At 42.2% G+C, this 25,807-nt stretch overlaps 1 protein-coding gene across 2 annotated transcripts in view; it reads left to right on the top strand.

The window, feature by feature from the left end:
• The window catches only part of FAM81B (family with sequence similarity 81 member B), a 107,785-nt gene that overhangs the window by 36,884 nt on the left and 45,094 nt on the right, over window positions 1–25,807 (top strand). For both annotated transcript variants that reach the window (XM_073678344.1, XM_073678352.1), the window contains exons 3-5: window positions 5,301–5,538; window positions 6,533–6,651; window positions 23,399–23,528. In XM_073678344.1, coding sequence (XP_073534445.1) covers window positions 5,301–5,538; window positions 6,533–6,651; window positions 23,399–23,528 — 487 coding nt within the window. The remainder of the gene's footprint in view (window positions 1–5,300; window positions 5,539–6,532; window positions 6,652–23,398; window positions 23,529–25,807) is intronic.

Here is a 25,807-nt window from a genome sequence, read left to right as displayed (position 1 = left end):
ACTGTAGACGAGCCTTGACATGACGCTTTAAAAGTAAAGGTACCTTACGGGCTCGTCTGGAACGGAGACCATTGCGGTGGAGTACGTTACTTATGGTATTGACTGAAACCAATGTCCCCACTGCCATGAGATCTTCCCGGAGCTCCTTCCTTGTTGTCCTTGGGTTAGCCTTGACTCTTCGGACAAGCCTGGCCTCGGCACGGAAGGACACTTTCAAAGGCTGTCCTGGCCGTGGAAGGCTAACAGTAGTTCCATAAGCCTTCCACTTACGGATGATGCTCCCAACAGTGGAGACAGGTAGGCCCAACTCCTTGGAAAGGGTTTTGTACCTCTTGCCAGCCTTGTGACCCTCCACGATCTTGTCTCTGATGGCCTTGGAATGCTCCTTTGTCTTTCCCATGTTGACCATGTCTGAGTGCTGTTCACAAGTTTGGGGAGGGTCTTAAATAGTCAGAAAAGGCTGGCAAAAGAGATCTTTAATCCACACATGTGAAGCTCATTATTCTTGGTGCCTGAACTACTTCTTAATACTTTAGGGGGACCAAACAGAATTCTTGTGGTTTGAGGGGTTGAATAATAAATGACACTCTGAATTAACTTTTTACGTTTTAAAAAAAAAAATAAAAATTTGCTGCAGTGCATTTCCCACTTCCAGGCTGATCTACAGTACAAATGTCACAATGCCAAGTTACTTCCGCATGTGTCAACCAGCTAAATCTGCAGGGGGTTGAATACTACTTGTAGGCACTGTATTTCTGAGTTCTGCTCTCCCCCTTTTGCATGTCCCTTTATGATGATCCTCCCATTCCTCAGGTCCTAGGTGGGCGATCCTTATGATGGAATATAACACATACTATGAGTGCATTATACAGTACAGACTAAAAGTTTGGACACACCTTCTCATTTAAAGATTTTTCTGTATTTTCATGACTTTGAAAATTGTACATTCACACTGAAGGCATCAAAACTATGAATTAACACATGTGGAATTATATACTTAACAACAAAGTGTGAAACAACTGAAAATATGTCTTATATTCTAGGTTCTTCAAAGTAGCCACCTTTTGCTTTGATGACTGCTTTGCACACTCTTGGCATTCTCTTGATGAGCTTCAAGAGGTAGTCACCAGAAATGGTTTTCACTTCACAGGTGTGCCCTGTCAGGTTTAATAAGTGGGATTTCTTGCCTTATAAATGGAGTTGGGACCATCAGTTGTGTTGTGCAGATGTCTGGTGGATACACAGCTGATAGTCCTACTGAATAGACTGTTAGAATTTGTATTATGGCAAGAAAAAAGCAGCTAAGTAAAGAAAAACGAGTGGCCATCATTACTTTACGAAATGAAGGTCAGCCAGTGCGAAAAATTGGGAAAACTTTGAAAGTGTCCCCAAGTGCAGTTGCAAAAACCATCAAGCGCTACAAAGAAACTGGCTCACATGAGGAGTGCCCCAGGAAGGGAAGACCAAGAGTCACCTCTGCTTCTGAGGATAAGTTTATCCGAGTCACCAGCCTCAGAAATTGCAGGTTAACAGCAGCTCAGATTAGAGACCAGGTCAATGCCACACAGAGTTCTAGCAGCAGACACATCTCTACAACAACTGTTAAGAGGAGACTTTGTGCAGCAGGCCTTCATGGTAAAATAGCTGCTAGGAAACCACTGCTAAGGACAGGCAACAAGCAGAAGAGACTTGTTTGGGATAAAGAACACAAGGAATGGACATTAGACCAGTGGAAATCTGTGCTTTGGTCTGATGAGTCCAAATTTGAGATCTTTGGTTCCAACCACCATGTCTTTGTGCGACGCAGAAAAGGTGAACAGATAGACTCTACATGCCTGGTTCCCACCGTGAAGCATGGAGGAGGAGGTGTGATGGTGTGGAGGTGCTTTGCTGGTGACACTGTTGGGGATTTATTCAAAATTGAAGGCATACTGAACCAGCATGGCTACCACAGCATCTTGCAGCGGCATGCTATTCCATCTGGTTTGCGTTTACTTGGACCATCATTTATTTTTCAACAGGACAAGGACCCTAAACACACCACCAGGCTGTGTAAGGGCTATTTGACCAAGAAGGAGAGTGATTGGGTGCTACGCCAGATGACCTAGCCTCCACAGTCACCAGACCTGAACCCAATCGAAATGGTTTGGGGTGAGCTGGACCACAGAGTGAAGGCAAAAGGGCCAACAAGTGCTAAGCATCTCTGGGAACTCCTTCAAGATTGTTGGAAGACCATTTCCGGTGACTACCTCTAGAAGCTCATCAAGAGAATGCCAAGAGTGTGCAAAGCAGTCATCAAAGCAAAAGATGGCTACATTGAAGAACCTAGAATATAAGACATATTTTCAGTTGTTTCACACTTTTTTGTTAAGTATATAATTCCACATGTGTTAATTTACAATTTTCATAGTCATGAAAATACAGAAAAATCTTTAAATGAGAAGGTGTGTCCAAACTTTTGGTCTGTACTGTATGTACATAGCCCAAATCTGTTAGTCCCCTTTTTCTTAACAACCCAAAGAAATAGATATAAACAACTTTTCATCTGGTGTTCAACTCACAGTACTGAAAGAAGAAAAATTAGTTTGTTTAAACTCCCCCTTTTAGGCCCAGAAGTTGAGGCCACATAATATAAATTAAAAGAAAATAAGGCCCCAGGTGCTGATGGCTTCTCAAATAACTATTACTCAACTTTTCAAACATGTCCTATCTACTCCCTTGACCAATTTTTTAAATCAACCAACTAAAGAAAAAACATGCCAAATGAGAACCTCCAAGCCAATATTATAGTGATTTCCAAGCAACAAACAGATCCCACATTAATCTCGAATTACAGACCTATATCCCTTCTTAATACAGATATCAATGTTAGCAAAAATTATAGCAAATAGATTATAGTAAATAGATTATCTACCAAAGTCAGATCAATAGCTATCGATCTTTTTTGGTTACAAAATTACTTATAACAACTAATTGGAAACAAACGAATGTGCCTTTGATATCAGAGGTAATTGACAGAGTAACCACAAATAATGTTTTTTTACTAGCGGTCACCATGAGAAATAACACAATAAATAAGTATGATACTTGGTCTTTATGGAACACTTATTTTTCTTCTAAGAGTCCCGGTAAGATCTAAGACTTTTTCCAAGGTAATACTAATAATAGATACTTCCTTTTCTTTTTCTACCTTTTCCTGGAGATAAAGGGATCTTGATTTATGTTCAGACTTTAACCAGAGTGCAAATGGTTTGGTTGACCTACTCTAAATTTGCATTTATTTACCATGTCCCGCCAAACCTTCGCTGACCATATCCCCTTGCCTTCCCTTCCTATTGACCTATTATTCTTGTTACCTGGATGTTTTAATCTCTTGTGTGTATTGTATTCCCCCCTATCAAAATACAATAAAGATAATTTGATAACACCCCTTTGAAGATACTGATCAATCAGCTGCTGCAGACTATCAATTTGGAGCAAACTCAAAGGATATTGTTTCCTCTGAGGTAATACACTGCCAAGCTTTTACAGTGACTTTTACAGGAGACACTGGAATTTTCCCTACATCCATCTTGGTTTGTGCCCAAAATTGGGAAGGTACTATGGCAAGCAAGTTTGAGTACTGTTGATGATCCCCACCAAGTGCAGGCAACAAAGGGAACGCTACAAAGGCACTAAAGAGTGTCTATAAGTGGTCCGCAGAGAGTGAATTGGACACAGTAACACCATCTGGAGTGTACTTAATTATGGCTTCTATGGCTGCAAGGAGATCTGCTGCGAGATTTTACCATCTGTGATGCCCAGACACCTTCCTCTCTACCTGTGAGAGCATGTGTTAGCCCAAGAAATATCTCTTTCAGAGGTACACGCACAGTTCCCTCAGAAATTGTGTCTCTCTGAACACTTGGTTGACTGACAGGAGCAGGAAACATATTTATGAGTCCTCCAATCATTCTTCCATTTGTGGATGGGCACTTGGTTGACCAACATGAGCTCATGCAAAAAATTCTACCATCAGCCCCTGAGCTACTTTTCCACCTGGGGAGACTCATCTTACAGAGTTATCTTAGAACACATTTACAATCAGTCACACAACACACACAGCTCAGATCCTTACTCACAGTATAACACATAATATGCAACTCAATATCTTTGTTCGCAGTAAATATCACACTACATACAACTAAGTTCCTGGTTCACAGCAAATATCACAATTAAAATAGCAGCTTATTTAAACAGGCAAGTGTGAACTTACTTAGGATGGAGTTAGCACTACAGAGCAGTCCTTACGGTGAGGGAACAAAGAGGAACAATATGGTAAGATATTAAAGATCTTAGCCATGTCTTGGTTCCTCTGTGTCATCACATGAGTCTCGCTGGTCTGCTCTGAAATGCTGTATCGCCTCCTGGGTTTCGGCACCAAGAAATGTCAGAGTAAAGTAAAAGACTTTGTATTGTGCAGCAAGTCTGCACAGAGTTCACTAAAGCTGTATATCATTAGGCAGGCATCAGCTGATGGAGGTGTAAGAATATACAGACACAAGTGTCTAAGTATAATTTGGCTTGCTTAATATTTGGCAGTTAGTATAATTACACCATTTCAGCTTGTGGGGAGATCAAATAGGAAAACTTAACCAATTAGCTGAATATTAGGAAATGTAAAATTGCATATCATTACCTTGAAACAACTGACCTTCATGCGCAAACAAAAATTAATAACATAAAGTATATTCGTATATTTATCATTTCTTAGCTGATTAAGGTTGCTTGCATTTTATTATTGTGTTATTATTGCGTTTTTTGATTAGCATTTTTAACCTTGTTTTGAATAGATCCTTTTACTTAGCTATAACAAAACTTTATTGCTAAAGCAATGTGAGGATTACATGCATTTTTATTGCGTTTATGCTGTGGAAACACAAAAAAATGCAAATGAAATTTTTTAGCTGCGGCTCTTCCTCATCTCATTCAAATCTGTGGGGAAAATCTGCAAATAAAATGCATATTTACCTCAAGAGGAATTGACATGTTGCAGATTTCAAAATCACACCTCAAGAGGTTACTTTCCATGGTAAAAAAAAAAAACATTGATATTCGAGAAACAGTGACAAAAACTGCTACAAATCTGCCTTGTGTGAACATACCCTAATGTGGCTTACAATGCATATTATGAAATACCCTGATTTAATAGGTAATATTCTGAGGGCACTTTCACTTTGACTGACCGTTTGAATTAAATTTGATATTTCTATTCTTATCATATTGTACATGTTTAACTTTTACTATTCCTTATATTTTAGGGGTCAATCATTCTTGCCAACAATTTCAGGACAACGGGTAGAGGTATTAGAAGATAGATTATTTAATCAAGAAAAGACCACTACTATTCTCCTAGATCAAGCCTTCAAGATAAAAGAAGATGTATCCATGCTGCGAGGAAACCGTGGCCAACATTGGGATGTGATGGCCCAACGTTTGCTTGAAAATCACATGCAGACAGTCATACAAATAATCAAGCAGCTGAGCAAAGATATTGAGGTACAATATAGAATGTGCATAAATAATTCTGAGATTCCTGATTAAAATTAAAGTGAGCCCTACTTTTGCTTTGTACAGTGAGACTTACCTTGAGCTTTGGTGTCACAGCCAATTTTTCCCTTATGACAATCCATTTTCTTTTTTACTTTTTTGTTTTCATTCCAGGAGTCATATTTTTTTAAGTTTTTCACAACATGGTAGTGTGAAGGCTTGTTTTTTTTCAGGATGAGTTACTTTTGTTACTGGCATCATTTGGGGGTACAAATTATTATTATTTATTATTATAGTGCCATTCATTCCATGGCGCTTTACATGTGAACAAATAACTTTTTATTAATCTTTTATTAATTCTTTATGGGAAGAAATATAAACAAAAAAGCAATCCGGCCACTGATTTTTGCATTTTAAATTTTACACTAATCACCACTACTGCCGGACAAATAAAGTGTTAACTTTATTCTGTGGGTCAGCACGATTATGGCAATACCAAATTTATATGGTTTTATTTTGTACAGTAAATACACTCTCTGAAATTGTTTTTAGATTACCATATTCTGAGTCAAAAGTTTATGGCTTTTTTACTACTTCATATAAAATTATCATATTAAGTAGTTATAAAAAAGTGTTTAGTCTGACTGAGCAGTAGCCACAATCCTTTACAATTTTGTGACTTAAAGGGAATCTGTTATATTTATATATTCAGTTCTATAAAAGGGCAGCATGGTGCACTGCAGGATGAGTTATGCTGATTGAATTTGAGGTCAGGGATCCAGTATAATTTTTATTTTATTTATTTAAATCCTTGTTCTTTCTATGCTTACGAGTGCATGCTTATGGGTGGTTCTGCTAATTGATTGATGGTCCTCTCTGTATGCAGTCATACAGGGAGGGTTGTCAATAGCTGAATAGAACCTTTCAATAGATGTTTTGTTGCATCCACTAGATGATATTAACAATGTTCTCAGAGGATGAATATATTTCCTCGTTATTGTAGATTTTGGAAAATGAGATAAGAACTAGAGATACAGTCAGCTCAGGAACAAGCTTTGCTGTACAGAGCCTGGACAGGAAGCACCTAGCTGGGATTGGGGATCTGCGAGGACGTGTGGCCAGGTCAGTGTCTATAATTTCCATATCTACATAGTTAAGTGCCTATGAAGTAAATTTAGTAGCTTCCAAAAATCTTCTAGAACAGGCCACTTTTTTGCAGAAGAAAATATATTTTTTTAAGTCAGGATTGTGGTGTAAAAATGCTAGTGATGAAAAGGTCTTTCATGCACATTATACTGTATCAATATTCAGTCAAAATAATCCATGAACATTCATTTTTTGGACACAGATATCTCTTTCTAGCCATTCAGTTCAACATGTTTTTCTTAATAACTTGAAGTTATGTGAAGGTTTCACCAATTTAAGATACTCTAGGTAACTGCTCCCTTCCAAATTAAAGATGTCAGAGTGCATGCAAAGAAGCTAATTAACCAAATCTGCTAATCTGGTTGAAAAACTTCACACAGAAACTGAACCACGCAAATGGCATACTTTATTACGTAGACATGGGGTTATATAGTATTCTCCTTCTAGGTGGGATTAGTAAAATTTATTGCTTTTTTCTGATAACTCCACACGCTGTAATTTGTTCGTCCATGTATCTTTTGACCTCAGTAACGCCTTAGGAATTCCAATGGGAGGGGTGAGTTCGTCTCTCAGCGCCATCTTTGCCAACTCGACATGAATCTCTCTATTATCAGCCATACACATGCATACGTCAGTCCCAGGAAATCATTTAGTTGTTCGTATCGACAATAAGAATAGAAGCTATTAGTTATATATTCATTAACTATTAACATAATCCATGTGCATATACACATTTGCATACATACATATGTGGCACCCTGCTATTACAGGTACCACAGGACCCAAAAGGGTGCATGGATGGACTTCTCCATAAGAGGCCCTCATTACATAACAGACACCTCCACCCTTCCACCTCATACCACCAGAGGGAGCCCTGTTAGGGATATATATACTGGAGGGTGGAGTTAGGTAGAGAGAGTGTGCTGGCACTGAGATCAGTGAAGAAGCAGCATGTGAGCTGCTGTGCTGAGGGCCAGCCAGGGCCTAAAGCACGTGCTGAAGCCTCAGGGCCTAGAGCGTGGCAAGGAGAAGGGAGAGAGGAGTTATAAGAGCAGAGGAGCATCTTAGGCTCACCCCAGAACACAAGCCGGACACCGGGTCCGCGCCTACAGGGTCCTCTACGCCCAGTAGGAATAACCGGTATACCAGGAGGATTCTAGACCCCTGGTCAACCTGAAGCTACAATCATCTAAAGAACTAGGAACCACAAAGGCCCCAGCGTCCAGGGATAGTGGTATCCAGAGGAAAGTTCTTACCACCAAGCATACAGGTTAGGAGAGTGAAAGAGTACAGAAGCTAGGCCTAGTTTCAGGCTGGTCAGAAGCTACAGAGTGAGAGAAAGAAACGGATCAGGAGGCCTTATACCCGCTCACTGGGGAGAGTCCAGAAGTGCACCCTTCCTATCAAGTACCCTGGACCGTACCTGCCATCTACACCAGTAAAGGTACTGAAGCGAACCCCCTGTGTGCGTGTCTGTTATTCTCCCCTGACCCAACCTGGGACTGCCGTGACATCCCAAGAAGGTAAAGGCCCGGGTACCAAGTCCCCCATATTCCCCCTGGGCGAGTCACATACACATAGATTATTCCATCATCTCTATATTGATTCACACTGATTAGGTAATCTATTAAAAGAAACTAATTGATTTTCTATAATATATATTTTACCCCCCTAAAATCAATTATTTGCTTTTAATATCCATATGCTAAAAATCAGAGGGGGAGAAGAACTGACCCTATGTTAAGGCTATTCTGGAACCCTACGATGTGATGGGCACCCCGTCCCTTTTAGACGGACCCACCGACGTTCCTAAATGTAACTCATACGAAGACCTACAGGAAAGGGATGGAGACCCTAAAAGATCTAGTGACTGGGTAATCGAGGGCCACCCCTAACACAGAAATATGGATATTAACTTTACAAACTAATTTACTTCCGGTGATCTCTCTGGTACAACACTTTTGTTCTAAGGATAACTGTTTGTTCATAGACTTTGAGAGCCTTACTAACTTTCCCTGTGGGGCCGGTATTGTCTGGGATATAAGTACAACAATGCTCATCTATCATTTTGCATACCCCTCCTTCTCTGCAAGTAGCATATCCAGAGCTATTCTGTTTTGGAAAGCCATGGTAGATGTGGGTGCTAGTTGATCAGCTATCCCTTGCAAGGCATCTTTGGTGTAATTGACAAATCTTTGTTGGTTATAATATATGTAATTTATCCAATCTACGTTCTTGTTAAGGTTATTATGGGTATTATGGGCTCAAATCCCGCCTTCACTTGGTCTCGGGCCTTGAATTTGTCTGGCACCCCCCTAAGCACTCTGAGAACATTAATATATATGTGTGGGTCAAAACTGCCTTTGGGGTTAACTTCTCTCTTGGCCCTGTATGTGCCTGCAAACGCAGCCTTTATTTCCTTTTTTGATTCCTGGGACTCAGATATAAGGTAAACAGACATTATTGCTTTAGTTAAGGCACATTCCACAGTCCATTTGCCCTCCAATCTAATCCTAATCTTTATGTCACCACATTCAAGGAAGTGTTGTACCAGAAAACTGGAATATCATTCTCTTTAGTAATAATTGCTTGGAATGCACGTGTTACCGTAACAAAGGCTTCCCCCCCAGCTACTGTCATCAGACAAAGGAACATCAGGGTTGGGGGTCTCAGACCAACTTCTTGCAATGGGATGTGTGGACCCATGATGTTCGGCCTTCGACCTTCACAGCCGTAGGTGATGTAAGCAACACTTGGTAGGGCCCTTCAAATCTGGCATCCAGTGTGCCTCGCACGTGATTCTTTATCCAGACAAAATCTCCAGGCTGGATGCTGTGAGTACCTGGTTCAAGATCTGAGTCTGGAATAGAAGAGTACACTGGAGCATGTGTTAGTTTTAACTCTTTAGCAAGTCCGACAACAAAATTCACAAGCTTATCATTCCCTGAACTAAGCTGCTGTGGGTAATATCGACTCTTTCTAGGTGGCCCCCCAAACAAGATCTCATATGGTGTGAGCCCTGTGGGTTGTCTCGGGGTATTTCGAACTGAGTATAGGGAAATAGGCAGCACCTCTGGCCATGGAAGTGACAATTCTTTACTGGCTTTAAGAATTTTGTTTTTTAAAGTGCCATTCATCCTTTCAACTTTGCCGTCACTTTGAGGATAATAAGGAGTATGCAGGCCCACATCCGCCCCAATCATCTCCCAGATTGATTTGGTAACTTCTGCAGTGAAGGCGGGTCCTTGATCACTTTCAATCACTTCTGGAATCCCAAATCTGCAGATAAGTTCTGCCAGAAGCCTTTTCACTGTAGTTCTAGCGGTCATGTTGGCTACTAGGTAAGCTGCTGTCCAGCCGGAAAACATATCCACCACCACCAGAACATATTCATATCTCCCACTCTTGGGTAATTACATATGATCAATTTGGATTCTCTGGAAAGGATACTGTGACTTTGCCAGTTTCTTCTTTGGCACATGTTCTGTTCTTCCGGGATTACAAGTGTTACAAATCTCACAGCTCCCAGAATAGTTTGTAGCAAGAACTGAGATCTTGGGCGCAATATAGAGTTTATTGATAGCTGAAATCATCTGATTCTTCCCTCTATGTACCTTTCCGTGAGCCCACTGAGCCACTGCAGGATACAGTGCTCTTTGCAGACATATTCTTCTTCCCACTCTCCAGATTCCGTCATTACAAAACGTTCCTCCCCGTCCGATCCATCCTTGTTTTCCTTCTTCCGTTACCGCATTCTGCCGGTCCACCTAAGTCCTGTGTGTCGGATTCTCTTCCAGTCTTTGCTCCTCTTCATCTTCCTCCTCTTCTTCTTCCAACCCCAAATTTCTCATTCCTGTTTCTTTCTCATCCCCTCGTTGTCTCTGACTTCTGGTAAGCACAAACACCTCCCTCCCCCCCGACACCTCTGCTTCCTATGGAAATATTGGTTCCATAGCTGCTGCTTTTGCTGTAATGTCAACCAGATGATTCCCCTTGGCTTCCTCTGAATTCAGTTTCCCATGAGCCTTAATTTTGATCACAGCCACTTGCCTAGGTAACTTCAGAGCTTCTAGCAGACTTCTCACTGCCGATGCATTCCGGATTGGCGCTCCATTGGCTGTCTTGTAGCCCCTCAGGGCCCATATCAGGCCAAAGTCATGGGCAATCCCGAATCCGTACCTCGAGTCCAGGTAGATATTGGCCACTCGACTCTCTGCATACTTGCAGGCTTCGGTCAGAGCATACAGTTCGGCCTCTTGAGCTGACATATAAGATGGCAGTGGTCCAGCAGAAACAACCGTTGGTGGGGACACCACCGCATATCCGGTATGGTAAGTTCCATATTCATCTGCGTATCTGGACCCGTCAGTATACAGTATCAGATCCGCTTCAGACAGTGGCTGCTCAGAGAAAGTAGGTAGGTGAGAGGTTTCTGCCTTCATGACCTCAAGGCAATCATGGTCACTCGAATCAGGGTATTCATGGTCTTCTGAGGACCCCCCTAAGTCTTCAGAGCAGTCCCCTCTTGACAGAGGAAGTAGAGTGGAGGGGTTCAAGACAGTACATCGCCGAAGAGCTATATTTTTTGTTAAAAGGAGCTCACATTGGATTCTGACACGACGTTGCATGGATAGATGGTTGTGCTGGGTTTATGTAAGGATAGCTTTCAAATCATGAGGGGCTAATATAGTTGTAGGATGGCCAAGTACAACATCTGCTGTTCTGTGGAGGAGTTCTGTAGCTGCCAGCACTGCTTTGAGATATATTGGAGCTGTTTGCGCCACTGGATCCAATTTACTGGAATAATATCCGATGGGTCTCATGTGGCCTCCATGTTTTTGTGCCAGAACTCCTGAGGCATGGCCACACGCTTCAGAGACAAATAAGAATGGAAATTCATAGTTGGGAATCCCCAGTACAGGGGCTGAAATGATGAGTTCTTTCAACTGGTCCATTGCATCTTCAGCTTCTTGGTCAAAATGCAGGTCAAGCTCAGAAGTGTGGACCTGATCATATAGTGGTTGCATGAGAGCTGACGCATTAGGGATCCACTGCCTGCAGTATGTGACCATTCCCAGGAAAGCTTGGAGTTGTTTGACAGTTCTCGGGTACGGGATGTCACAGATGGCAGTTTTCCGCTCTTCGGTGAGATGCTTGGTACCATGGGATATGCAATGACCCAAAAACACAACTTTGGTACAACACCATTGTAGCTTTCGCAGAGTAACTGGAGCAAAGAATAGGTGAACCTGTGGCAAGTTTGGTCTTCGGGACAACAGAGGAGTAGATCATCGACATATTGTATCAATGTGACTTCAGGATTCTCACTCTTCCAGGGTTGGAGACAGGTAGTTAAGGCCAGTGAGAAGTGATGAGGAGAGTTCTGAGCTCCTTGAGGCATAATGGCCAGGTGTATTGTACTCCTCTGTGTGTAAAAGCAAAAAGATACTGACAGTCTGGATGCAGAGGCACACTGAAGAAGGCGTTTGCCAAGTCGATTACTGTAAAATGCGTTGCCTCAGGGGGAATTTCACTGAGTAATGTATGTGGATTTGGCACCACTGGGGTCTCCAGAATTGTAACTGCATTCACAGCTCTCAGATGTTGCACCATCCTGAATTTATCCGGTTCTCCTCTTGCAGTTTTCTTCTTCACTGGAAACAATGGAGTATTAGCAGTAGAAACACAGGGAATTAATGCTCCTTTCTTGAGTAATTCTTGGATCTGGGCATCTAATGACGCTTCTTGGGCTGCTTTCAGTGGGTACTGTGGGAGTCTGGGAATTCGTGCACCTTCTTTCAGGAAAACTTGGACTGGCGTGACAGGCAGCCGGCCTATATCATCAGGACCTTGAGACCAGAGTTCAGGTGGTATGCCGTCAAGATAATGCTGTGGTATGGCGGTTGTTGTTGCAAATTGGATGACACACAATGGGAGGGCATGTACCTTTGCTTGTTCCTCTAATGATAATGGAGTAGAGACATCTAGATGCATTCCATTCTCATCATATGATATCTGAGCATTTAACTTCTGGAGTAGATCTGCTCCCAACAAATTAAGCGGGCAGGTGTCTGAAACGAGCAATCTGGCCAGCAGCTTCTGTTCTTTCCCAATAGGCAATGGAAATGTTAGTCGGGATGAGTGTGGTTTTCCATCCACTCCCACACATGAAAGGAAATCATCAGATATAAGCGATTCATAGGGAAAATCTCTTGACTGTATTACTGATCTGGCTGCACCCGTGTCTACTAGGAAAAGTAAAGTTCTGTCCTTTAAATCAATTTTGACAGTAGAAATCAGTCCAGATTTAGTGGGGGCGTTTTCAACTGAGGTCAAGGTGAGCACGGGTTTGCCACTGTCCTATGCGGGGTAATTCTGGTCTTCCCCCACAAACCGGCGTGGTTGGTCCCTGTTGTGTTGGGACATCAGTTGTGGTGGCTGGTCTCTGTAATTCTGCACAGGTTCTCTTGGTGTTATCTCATACTCTCTCTGTGGTGGCTGCCGTGATGGCTGTCTATACTCTTGGCTGGAGTACCGTGGATTCCCTTGGTAGCGTGGAGAATCTCTTCTTTCAAATTGCAGGTTGTAGGAGAGTGGCATTGAGCCATAGAAAGGATCCCCTCTATTCTCCGGACATCCTCTTCTGAAATGCCCTGGTTGATTACAACGGTAACAGATTGGTTCCCTTAGTCTTAAACTCGGTCCTGTACATTTGTTATACCCCTCAACCCCATCGTGGGGTTGAGGGGTATAGTTGTTGTGGGTATCCTGGGGGATATGGCAACTGTTCTTGTTGATTATCTGCAGGTTGATAGACTGCTAGAGCAGCTGGAGCAGGAACAGGAGTCGGTGTAGGTGCTGTTGTAGGCTCTGGAGCAGGCCTTGGTACAGCATTCAATTGTTTCTCTATAGCTTTAGCAATGAGGAGTGCCTTTGCGGGTACATGTTCACGTATTCTGGCCTGGAGTCTGTAAGTTTCGCTGAGATCTCCTCTCTGAGTCCCCTAACAAATGAAGTGACTAGCAGATTCTGTTGGATCCTCTGACCTTCATCGAACCCTTGATCCTTGAACAGAGTATAGATTCTGGTGTAAAAAAATTTGACATTCTCCCCTGATTCTTGAGTACAGTCCGATACACTGGTAGATGAGTCTGTGAGCTGCTCCTTGGCCCATTACTGAAGTTGTTGACAAAAAGCTCCTCCTGATTGGTAAGTCTCCTTGTCACTCACTTGGCTGTCATTCAGAGCTACTTGAATTATTGGCCAGAAGGCATCTCTCGCTTTAATGCTAATGATTTCATGAAGATTTTTCCAAGTGGCTGAATAAGTTTGTTGAATTTGTCTGATTCTTCTGTAGACCGCCATAGGGTGTCTGTCTGGGTCAGGTAGTTGACTAATCACTCGATAAACTTGTGAAGGTGTGAATGCCACATATTATGGTAATCTGGCACTGAAGATTCTGACTGAGAAGATGTTGAGGGAGATACTGGCAACACAGCAACAGGAGGTGGGCTTGTTCGTCTAGGAAATAGTTCATTTGGGTTATCTTCTGAGGTCATCTGGCGCTGAGTGGGTCTGATCTAGCTGTGACACTTTCCACAGCTCGGGTGAGAATTTGACATTTATGATAGTCATTGCTGATTAGTCTTATCTCCTCCAAAGTAGTTAGTCATCTATACTCCCGTATAGCTTGGACTATCGCTTGGGCACAGCCTTGCATAGGAAATCCATACATTCCAGAATTTATAGCAGGAAGAGCAATAGAAGTAAGGTTCCTAGTTCCAGCATATTTCAGAATATTGTTGATTGTAGCTCTAAGTTGTGACACACACTGATCATGATGATCTTCTTCATACAAATTCTGGGTGTAGTGTGTATTGCGGCCTGTATTCCGGGTGTGCCAAGATGGCCACCACCGGAAGGAAACACACTACAGGAAGGGTGTGCCAAGATGGCCACCGCCGAAAGGGATATCTGGTCAGAGGCCGGAGGTGATGCAATGGGTGTAGCAACATGGCCGCTGCAGGAAGGGTTGGAACTTTGGGCAGACATAGGTATAACAGATGAGGATGGGGCACTAGGAGTGGCTTGGATAGTAGCAAGGTGTGGGCCTCTTGGACGGGGCGTATGACATGCAACACAATAATCTGCTGACAATGGATTCTGCTGGCCACAATTAGAACACCCCCAACAATTCATTGCGCCGCCATTATAGGGCAGTGGTGGAGGCATGGTGGGGAGGGGAGGAACAGTGTGAGGTCTGGGACGTGGTGCCCCGCATGCAAGACAAGTATCTCTATTATCAGGATTCTGCTGACTGCCATTTGTACTGGTCCATCCCCCCCGTCCGCCATTATCGGGTGGTGGCTGGAGAGCAGTATCTTTGTAATACACATAACATAGCGTCTTTCCCTTATTGTCTGTATTTTCTTCACCCACCCTTCTTTTGACAAGTTCTCTGCTGTTCTATACCAAGCCAAGGTTGTTTGTAACAATCCTTTAACTTCTAGCTTGCCCTTTTTCTTTTTCATAATTTCTTGCCATTCTAGCAGCTGTAACCGGCCCTTATCTGATAGCTCGCATATTTTAGTTAACTGTTTAAGTTTCTGCACATACTTTTTCCCTTCTTTCGATAAACTCTGCGCAGCCTTTTTCCACATGTATTCACTTTGCAACGACCCATTATCCAGTTTTTCCCTGTTTTCACAAATTGCTGCATTCAACATCTCGTACTGTAATCTACCCCCCGTATACAACCCACACAATGACATTACTTTTTCAGTTTTCTCTACATATTTCCTTCCTTCTCTTCTAGCAACTATATCTTTGGGGTCCTGTCGCTCCTGATCGAGCGACCCCTGCGACACAAACAATGTCTTTAGTTTTTCCATGATTTTGGCTCCAGGTGTCCCGTCCCCTTAGACTTATGATCAGACCAGGCAGCTGATACACAAGTAGAATTCTAACAAGTCCCTACACTCCCTAACATGCACTGAATTGATTATTTTACGACTTAATGAAGCACTGAACACCCCACGCACCCGCGTCCTAGTGACGTCTTAATATACGACTTAACGATGCAGTTGGCTCCCCGCGTATTCCACTTCTTAATAGAGGATTGGTTAACCCCGCGTGCCCGCGTCCTAATGACGTCTTTATACACGACTTATCAGTAACTTCACTCCCCGCGCGTCCCACGACTTAATACACGACTTAATAGAGGATTGGCCTGCCCCGCGTGCCCGCGTCCTAATGATGATTTAATACACGACTTATCAGCAACAACGTCACTCCCCGCGTGCCCGCGTTATAAACAAAGAAATTTTTCTAAATTCTCAAGTGTATACGTGTACGTCCCTGCGTACAAAGATCGTTCTAATGGGACGGGACCCCTGATATACCACAGAGCAGCAGTTAGCCAGGAGCGACTACAAACCAGAGTTCTTGGAATCACACAGCGGGGACCCCCTAAGGGCCAATCTAGACACCACAAACTCACCAGAGACCGCTCAAAATACGAGTAAGTACTACGGATTCATTAAATCTGCAGATTTACCGTATTCAGTGATGAGAGCTGATCAGGCTCTCGCTTTGAGCAGTTCCGGCTCGTCCGTAGGTGGTCCGGTGATGGGCACCCCGAGACCTAGAGTTCCCCTCGAGTGTGATCCGAGTCACGGCACCATTTGTAAAGGTTTCACCAATTTAAGATACACTAGGTAACTGCTCTCCTCCAAATTAAAGATGTCCGAGTGCATGCAGAGAAGCTAATTAACCAAATCTGCTAATCTGGTTGAAAAACTTCACTCAGAGACTGAACCACACAAATGGCATACTTTATTACGTAGACATGGGGTTATATAGTATTCTCCTTCTAGGTGGGATTAGTAAAATTTATTACTCTTTTCTGATAACTCGGCACGCTGTAATTTGTTCGTCCATGTATCTTTTGACCTCAGTAACGCCTTAGGGAGGGGTGAGTTCGTCTCTCAGCGCCATCTTTGCCAACTCGACATGAATCTCTCTGTTATCAGCCATGCACATGCATACGTCATTCCCAGGAAATAATTTAGTTGTTCGTATCTACAATAAGAATAGAAGCTATTAGTTATATATTCATTAACTATTAACATAATCCATGTGCATATACACATTTGCATACATACACATAGATTATTCCATCATCTCTATATTGATTCACACTGATTAGGTAATCTATTAAAAGAAACTAATTGATTTTCTATAATATATATTTTACCTTGACAGTTCCATTTACAAATAGGCTTACCAAGAAGAGGTCTACCGTCTACAAGTAAACCAAAGGCCTGATTGTTCAACCATAATCTGCCCTTTCCAGAGCTCCATTTGTTTCTGGTACATACAGATATAGAGTCTGATTGTAAAATTGAGAAGGCTTGGCTTGGATATGGTAAAGTTGCTCTTTGTGGTTGCCATGAAATAAGGGACTTAAAAATAACAAATAGAAAAAAAACAGCTCACCCACACTCCTTGACGTCCTGAAGCACGGAACCCAGCGGACCACTTGCAGCAATGGAAAAACCAAGAATTTGTTCCAGCCTTCTTAGATTGCAAAAAAATACTTTATTGGATAAAAAGAATTTTTATGGGGATAGGGGGCATATCTATGCGTTTCAAACTCAGTCCTACGTTCTTTATCAAAAAATACCTTTTTCACCTCTCAATAATGCTAAAAGACTAGATGAGTGAAGGATTTCCTCCAGCTATCCCTGCTAACGCTTAAGCACTCTTAAAGAAATCCAGCCTGCAGCAGACTCAGTAGTGGTAACCATGCCTCTGTCAACCACACTGCAATGTACATACAAGGAATGCAAAATATATGCTTTATTTGAACAATGAGGAAGGTAACAAAAAGATATACAAAAGAGCAGGGGGGCTCACACAAAGATTAAAAATATATGTATAGTAGACATATTCTATGTACAGTGAGGATGTAATCAAGTAGTGCAAGCTGTACTTACTACAAGAAAGGATAGTGAGACGCGCGTTTCGGCATTGACCTAATGAATATGTCTGCAATTATGTGCCTTAACCTTGTACATTTGTATATACACAGTGCATAATAATATATTTGATTTTGTATCATAGTGGCATGCTATTTGACCTAGCATATTGCTGCTATACATATACAAGGGGGTACCCATGCTGTTAAGTGCCTACAGCTATTTTTTCTCAACTTCTTATACGTCCTGAAAATGCTTTTGCTTTAGGTTTTTCTTCATGATTGAGAATAAGAAGTCGCCTGCAGCGTCTCCATACTTGTTTCCCATTGAGCACATCTGGGTCATTACTGGTCGGCAATTGGAAAGGGAGCAGTCAGCAGTAGATCTTGACGATTTGCATGCCTCAGGATGGCTGAACATTTTTCAGACAAATATTAATGATCTCATACTTGATACTGAATATATCAAGATATTTTCAAAATTTTGTTTCCAATTTTTTATCATTTGCATATCATTAAAATATCTATCAATTCTGTGATTTCCATTATTCCATGACTTTTCCTTTTTGGTGTTGCAATTTCTGTGTTGACGAGTGTATTGACAGCTTGAAAGGGAATCTGTCATGTGAAAAAACGCTATTACCCTGCAGATATGGGGTTAATCTGCAGGCTAATAGTGTTTTGAACCTACCCGGCGCCCTCGCACTTTGAGTCCTGCTGCTGGGAGGAAATTAACTTTATTCTTCCCAGCAGCTTTCGGGTTCCAGTCACGGGGGTGGTGTTGGTGCGTGTCAGTCACCGGTCTGTGAATAGAGAGTAGTGGTGGTAACCATGCTTCCTGCTCCAACTGATAACTCACTCGTCATTAGGGCGGCTGTCAGTCAGTGTAAGTATACTACTTACATTTTATACTTGATTATACTTCTTTTCTGGTAAGACACGATCTATTTTCCTGCTGGAAACAGGGATATTGTACATCAAGATCAATTCAAGTTCACACCAGATCTGCAGGGCAAATAAACTTCGGTCTACATATATTGTCCTATACAATAATTATTTTATCATATTTAACCTACTGGCTAACCCCTGTGCCCATATAACTATATATGCACGTTAAACTGAAAATCTGATAGGAGGCTGAAGTGCTAATAAAAAATGAAATGCTGTTTTTTTATTAAATAAAATGTTGAATCAGGAGCCAGACACAGGAACCGCTGACACCGCATTTTCCTAATATGAGAATACTGCATTAATTATTGTCAGGCTGGACATTACTTATCAAATACAGCCAGGAATTAAAGTAGTTTTACACATAAACTATACCCGAATAATTACTGTCAAATCTTAAAAATACAAGACTTAAAGTGGCTTTACAATGTAGGACATGATATAGCAGAATCTTTGCATTAACTATTGACATGCAGAGCTTTGGTACTGATTCCATACAGTGTGAAGAGGTATTCTAAATTAATTTCTAATGTGTCTTATCCCTTTTTTTTAAAGGGAATCTGTGACCCCCTGGGATGTATATGAGCTACTACTATGGGCATACAGGTGATAGAAATGTTAAACCAGTCCTAGCTGTATGCCTCATATTAGCGGACTTGTGCAGAAATCTTATATTATATATTTATGCTGATGATTTCTTCCAGACCCTGGGGCATAAGGGGCCTGGAAGGAATCCCTCCTCCTCTCTTCATTAAAATGCGTTCCCTCTCCCCTGCAGGTCATAGTGACCTGTGACATGTAGTTGCGGCGCTGTAATCCCGCACCTGCGCCCTGGACTCCCTCCTCGATGGGTACCTCCTCCTGTCTTCTATGGGAGGAAGTCGCAGTGACTTGCCGGCGCATGCGCAGAAGATCACGGAATACACTATTAATATGAGGTATACAGGTAGGTCTGGTTTAACATTTCTATCACCTGTATGTCCATATTAATAGGTTATCTACTTCCCAGGGGGAGACAGATTCCCTTTAAAGGTATGGACTCACTTTGGACTTGTCAGATATATATCTGCAGTCTACAGTATATCCTATCTTCTTGTCAGAATTAATTCTGTGAATTCTGTTTTAGTGACATGTTTCAATGTCAGTTATAAAAGCCTATAAAATAATACAAAACATAGATTAACAATAAATAATATTTTTGCATATATTGAATTAATTTTACAGGGTTTTCCCATCTCTTACATGGATGGTATATCCTCAGGATAGAATGCGGGTCCCACCAATGGGACCTACATCTATCTCGAGAAGGAGCCCTGACAAGTGCTGCTGTTCGTGTTGAGGTGATCAGAATATTTTTTCATTTGTATAGGAATTCCGACAACAACTCCAATGACAGCTGACAGCTCCTGACTATCTTTCTGTGATCAGACAAATAGATGCAGGTCACATTAGTGGGGCCTACATTTAATTATACATTTAATTACAGTATACACTGCTCAAAAAAATAAAGGGAACACTTAACACAATGTAACTCCAAGTCAATAACACTTCTGTGAAATCTACCTGTCCAGTTATGAAGTCACACTGATTGTGAATCAATTTCTCCTGCTGTTGTGCAAATGGAACAGAGAACAGGTAAAAATGATCGTCAATTAGCAAAATACCCCTATAAAGGAGTGGTTCTGCTGGTGGTGACCACAGACCATTTCTCTGTTTTCATCCTTTTTGGCTGTTGTTTTGGTCACTTTTTCATTTTGCCATTGCTCTCACCCCTAGAGGTGCAGTAGCATGAGGCGTTGTCTACAGTACAACCCACAGAAGTTTCTCAGGTATTGCAGTTCATCCAGGATGGCACATCAGTGCGAGCTGTGGCAAGAAGGGTAGCTGTGTCTGTCAGCACAGTGTCCAGAGCAAGGAGCGGATACCAGGAGACGTGGAGGGAGCGATAGGAGGGCAACAACCCAGCAGCAGGACCGTTACCTCCTCCTTTGTGCAAGGAGGAACAGAGCCCTGCAAAATGACCTCCAGCAGGCCACAAATGTGCATGTGTCTGCACAAACGGTTAGAAACCGACTCCATAAGGGTGGTATGAGGGCCCGACATCCACAGATGGGGGTTGTGCTCACAGCCCAACACCGTGCAGGACGCTTGGCATTTGCCACAGAACACCAGGATTGGCAAAGTCGCCACTGGCGCTCTGTGCTCTTCACAGATGAAAGCAGGTTAACACTGAGCACATGTGACAGACGTGACAGAGTCTGGAGACGCCGTGGAGAGCGATCTGCTGCCTGCAACATCCTTCAGCATGACCGGTTTGGCAGTGGGTCAGTAATGGTGTGGGTTGGCATTTCTTTGGAGGGCCGCACAGCCCTCCATGTGCTCGCCAGAGGTAGCCTGACTGCCATTAGGTACCGGGATGACATCCTCAGACCCCTTGTGAGACCATATTCTGGTGCGCTGGGCCCTGGGTTCTTCCTAATGCAGGACAATGCCCGACCTCATGTGGCTGGAGTGTGTCAGCAGTTCCTGCAAGATGAAGGCATTGAAGCTATGGACTGGCCCGCCCGTTCCTCAGACCTGAATCCGATTGAGCACATCCGGGACATCATGTCTCGCTCCATCCACCAACGTCACGTTGCACCACAGACTATCCAGGAGTTGGCGGATGCTTTAGTCCAGGTCTGGGAGGAGATCCCACAGGGGACCATCCGCAACCTCATCAGGAGCATGCCCAGGCATTGTAGGGAGGTCATACAGGCACGTGGAGGCCACACACAATACTGATTTTGACTTGTTTTAAGGACATTACATCAAAGTTGGATCAGCCTGTAGTGTGTTTTAGAAACAAAAAAGTGCCCAGGATACCAATGGTACAGCAGATAAAAAATGAATCCTCAATTATAGCAATGACACATTTGGGGAGCAAAATGTATTGTTTTTAAGAACATTATCACATTTTCAGAATAAAGTACAGTACAGACCAAAAGTTTGGACACACCTTCTCATTTAAAGATTTTTCTGTATGAAAATTGTACATTCACACTGAAGACATCAAAACTATGAATTAACACATGTGGAATTATATACTTAACAAAAAAGTGTAAAACAACTGAAAATATGTCTTATATTCTAGGTTCTTCAAAGTAGCCACCTTTTGCTTTGATGACTGCCTTGCACACTCTTGGCATTCTCTTCATGAGCTTCAAGAGGTAGTCACCGGAAATGGTTTTCACTTCACAGGAGTGCCCTGTCAGGTTTAATAAGTGGGATTTCTTGCCTTATAAATGGGGTTGGGACCATCAGTTGTGTTGTGCAGAAGTCTGGTGGATGCACAGCTGATAGTCCTACTGAATAGACTGTTAGAATTTGTATTATGGCAAGAAAAAAGCAGCTAAGTAAAGAAAAACGAGTGGCCATGATTACTTTAAGAAATGAAGGTCAGTCAGTGCGAAAAATTGGGCAAACTTTGAAAGTGTCCCCAAGTGCAGTTGCAAAAACCATCAAGCGCTACAAAGAAACTGGCTCACATGAGGTCCGCCCCAGGAAAGGAAGACCAAGAGTCACCTCTGCTTCTGAGGATAAGTTTGTCCGAGTCACCAGCCTCAGAAATCGCAGGTTAACAGCAGCTCAGATTAGAGACCAGGTCAATGCCACACAGAGTTCTAGCAGCAGTCACATCTCTACAACAACTGTTAAGAGGAGACTTTGTGCAGCAGGCCTTCATGGTAAAATAGTTGCTAGGAAACCACTGCTAAGGACAGGCAACAAGCAGAAGAGACTTGTTTGGGCTAAAGAACACAAGGAATGGACATTAGACCAGTGGAAATCTGTGCTTTGGTCTGATGAGTCCAAATTTGAGATCTTTGGTTCCAACCACCGTGTCTTTGTGCGACGCAGAAAAGGTGAATGGATGAACTCTACATGCCTGATTCCCATCGTGAAGCATGGAGGAGGAGGTGTGATGGTGTGGGGGTGCTTTGCTGGTGACACTGTTGGGGATTTATTCAAAATTGAAGGCATACTGAACCAGCATGGCTACCACAGCATCTTGCAGCGGCATGCTATTCCATCCGGTTTGCGTTTAGTTGGACCATCATTTATTTTTCAACAGGACAATGACCCTAAACACACCTCCAGGCTGTGTACGGGCTATTTGACCAAGATAGAAAGTGATGGGGTGCTACGCCAGATGACCTGGCCTCCACAGTCACCAGACCTGAACCCAATCGAGATGGTTTGGGGTGAGCTGGGCCAACAAGTGCTAAGCATCTCTGGGAGCTCCTTCAAGATTGTTGGAAGACCATTTCCGGTGACTACCTCTTGAAGCTCATCAAGAGAATGCCAAGAGTGTGCAAAGCAGTCATCAAAGCGAAAGGTGGCTACTTTGAAGAACCTAGAATATAAGACATATTTTCAGTTGTTTCACACTTTTTTGTTAAGTATATAATTCCACATGTGTTAATTCATAGTTTTGATGCATTCAGTGTGAATGTACAATTTTCATAGTTATGAAAATACAGAAAAATCTTTAAATGAGAAGGTGTGTCCAAACTTTTGGTCTGTACTGTATATCATGAGTCAGCTTTAATGGTCACTTATATTGTTTTTTATATACGTACACTGCCTCTTAAAATCACTAAATCATCAAATCACCAGTTTGGTACAAATGACTTCTTGGCTGATCTCGTTAGGAGTAAATAATAGAGATCTAAAAATCAGAATCGGATACAGAACAGAATATAGTGTATGACATGTACAATAAGTACTAAAAAGCATTTCCTTTTTCTTTAATTTCAGATGTGATGCCAGCATAACAAAATTATCAGGTGACATCATGACAACTAAGCAGGAACTGCATGCACAGGAGAAGGAGATTCACAATGTCACTGCAGCATTGGAGGCTCATATGAAGGAACTTGACCTAAAGGTTAGAAATCAGAGGACCATCAGCATTATGTCTTCCATGAAATCATTGAGATTGGTTCATTTACTCTATTTCTTGTTAGTTATCAGAATGCTGTACAGAAATGATCACAAAGCTCTTGTTCACCTCACTTTTATGATCTACATTTAGAATGTATACCGGGAAAAGTACCCAACAGTTAAGTGTATGTACAGGGTTCAATTGGCCAGACAGAGACCAAAAGAGACCAATGATAGCCACATTCCATGTCTATGTTTGTGCAGTGGGATATATGGCAGCCCTCCATCACAGATATATACCAGGAGGTTTTGTTTTCCAGCGTGTACATCAAACAGAGGGCAATAGTGAGATGTAGACATGGCCTTGGCGTTATGTCATACTCAAATTTCCATATTTCTGTATATTCACAAACCCCAAGTTCATTGGACACCCAATTTCATATCAGTGTGTTTTTGAAATATGTTAGAAAACAAAAAACCCCAGTGGAAACAGAAACAAATATGAGAGGACACAAACTTCATACATATGATGTCTATAACAAGAGGTTTCCCAATACAGATACACATAAACAATATTATTGGCTAAAACTCAGTAAATTGCAGATAACTATTCAGAACATAGGCATAGCAACAAAAAGCCAGAAAAGAGTATATTTTGTAGCCTGAGAAAGCAGGACAAAACGTCCGTTGGGGCGGCTGGGACGCTACATTTAACCATTTACACATGTAAGTGCCATACTATACTGTCACCCTTGTTGGCTGGACAGCCTATCTAATTCATGGGGGAGGGCTCTACCCTCACATAGTATACGGCACTCAATGTCCTCTATAATATTACAGTCTGGCTTTCACTAGACTTGTTGGTTTACACATTTCCTATGTCCCTGTACTTTATATCAGCACCTTGCTTTTAATGTATCTGGTATTTATTTAATCATATGTAATTTTTTAATGAATAAAATTATTTTTGTCCTACAATATACTCTCTTTTTGGGCTTTTTGTTGTTATGCCTTTGCTCTGAGTAGATGATGTCTATGGTTGGACTCAAACCTAGGACCTCGGCGTTGCATTCAGCAATGCTAATCAAACCATCTAGCTTATTACATTTGACATTCCTTGTAATAAATGGATGATGTACCATTTTATGTTCTTATTATGTTACATGCAGCCTTTTCTGTTGTTCCATAATTTTTCAGTGGTAAAACTTCAGACAAGAATTGAAGATGTCCATAACAACCAAATAAGAATTTCAATGTATAACTATGGGTGATATCAGCAGGTTTTTTCAAAAACCTGAAGTCCATAATAATTAAAAAGCACAAAAAGATTAACTTCTTCTCTCAGTAGAAAGCCATTTGGGCCAAGGCGAACAGCTTATTAGTTAGAAAGTTGTGGCTTGGCTGTTGGCAGAACTATTTGTCCATCAGCTCTGTTGTGTCTACAGTCTTTAGCATTACTCTAATTGTGTAATCTTTTTACTTTGTGCATTTAAGTGCTTAGTAAACAAGAAGTTGTCAAGTCTGTTTTTTTTTTACTAAATAGGGGGATTACTAATAGTGTTGAGCCACCCCCGTAGTGTTCGAGTTCGGTTCGGTTCGTCGAACACCCGTGTGTTCGCCGAACTGTTCTTCGAACTGTTCGTCGAACACCTTCGAACACCGTTAAAACCAATGGCAGGCAAACAAAAACTCATAGAAACACATAGAAAACACCTTCAAAGGTGTCCAAAAGCTGACAAACTGCTCAGAAGACACAACTAACACATGGAAAAGTGACAAGTACATATAGTCATGCGAAAAGAAAAGAGGTGGAGGAGTAAAAGGAGGGGGAGACACAGATATAGGCATGACATGCCCTTCTAAAATCCAAAAAGTGAGAAGCCGACACGTTCAGTCCGCTCCTGCCCGTGCCACCTCCGTGTCGCCGGGTTTGTGCCAGACCCGCGGTGAACCCTGACGGCCAGCCCCCCTCTCCCAATACTGGTGCCTGTCCGCTGGTGGGTCGAGCGAACCCCCCTGTGGTGGAGGCAGCTCTAAGCTTTTTAATTTAAATTGTCTCTCTAATTTGAATGAATACACTTTAAATCCATTTACAAGGATCTATTGGAGGGCAAGTCTCATGCCAGCAGCCGCGTAATTCCAGCTCCAGTAGCGTCCACTAAAGCTGCTGCAGTTAAAAAGCTTTTATAAGGATCGAGCTCGGCTGTCCACCGCAAGGCATCCTACTGCCAGTCCCAGCCCCTATGCCTTGGGGTGCTTCCTGATGCTCTTCACTGAGTATCC

This window comes from Phyllobates terribilis, unplaced genomic scaffold (genome assembly GCF_046119375.1).
Source record: "Phyllobates terribilis strain yellow unplaced genomic scaffold, ASM4611937v1 Scaffold_1__5_contigs__length_1240528914, whole genome shotgun sequence".
Lineage (NCBI taxonomy): Eukaryota > Metazoa > Chordata > Amphibia > Anura > Dendrobatidae > Phyllobates > Phyllobates terribilis.
The sequence above is the reverse complement of the archived record's forward strand: the minus strand, read 5'-3'. Positions and strand labels throughout refer to the sequence as shown.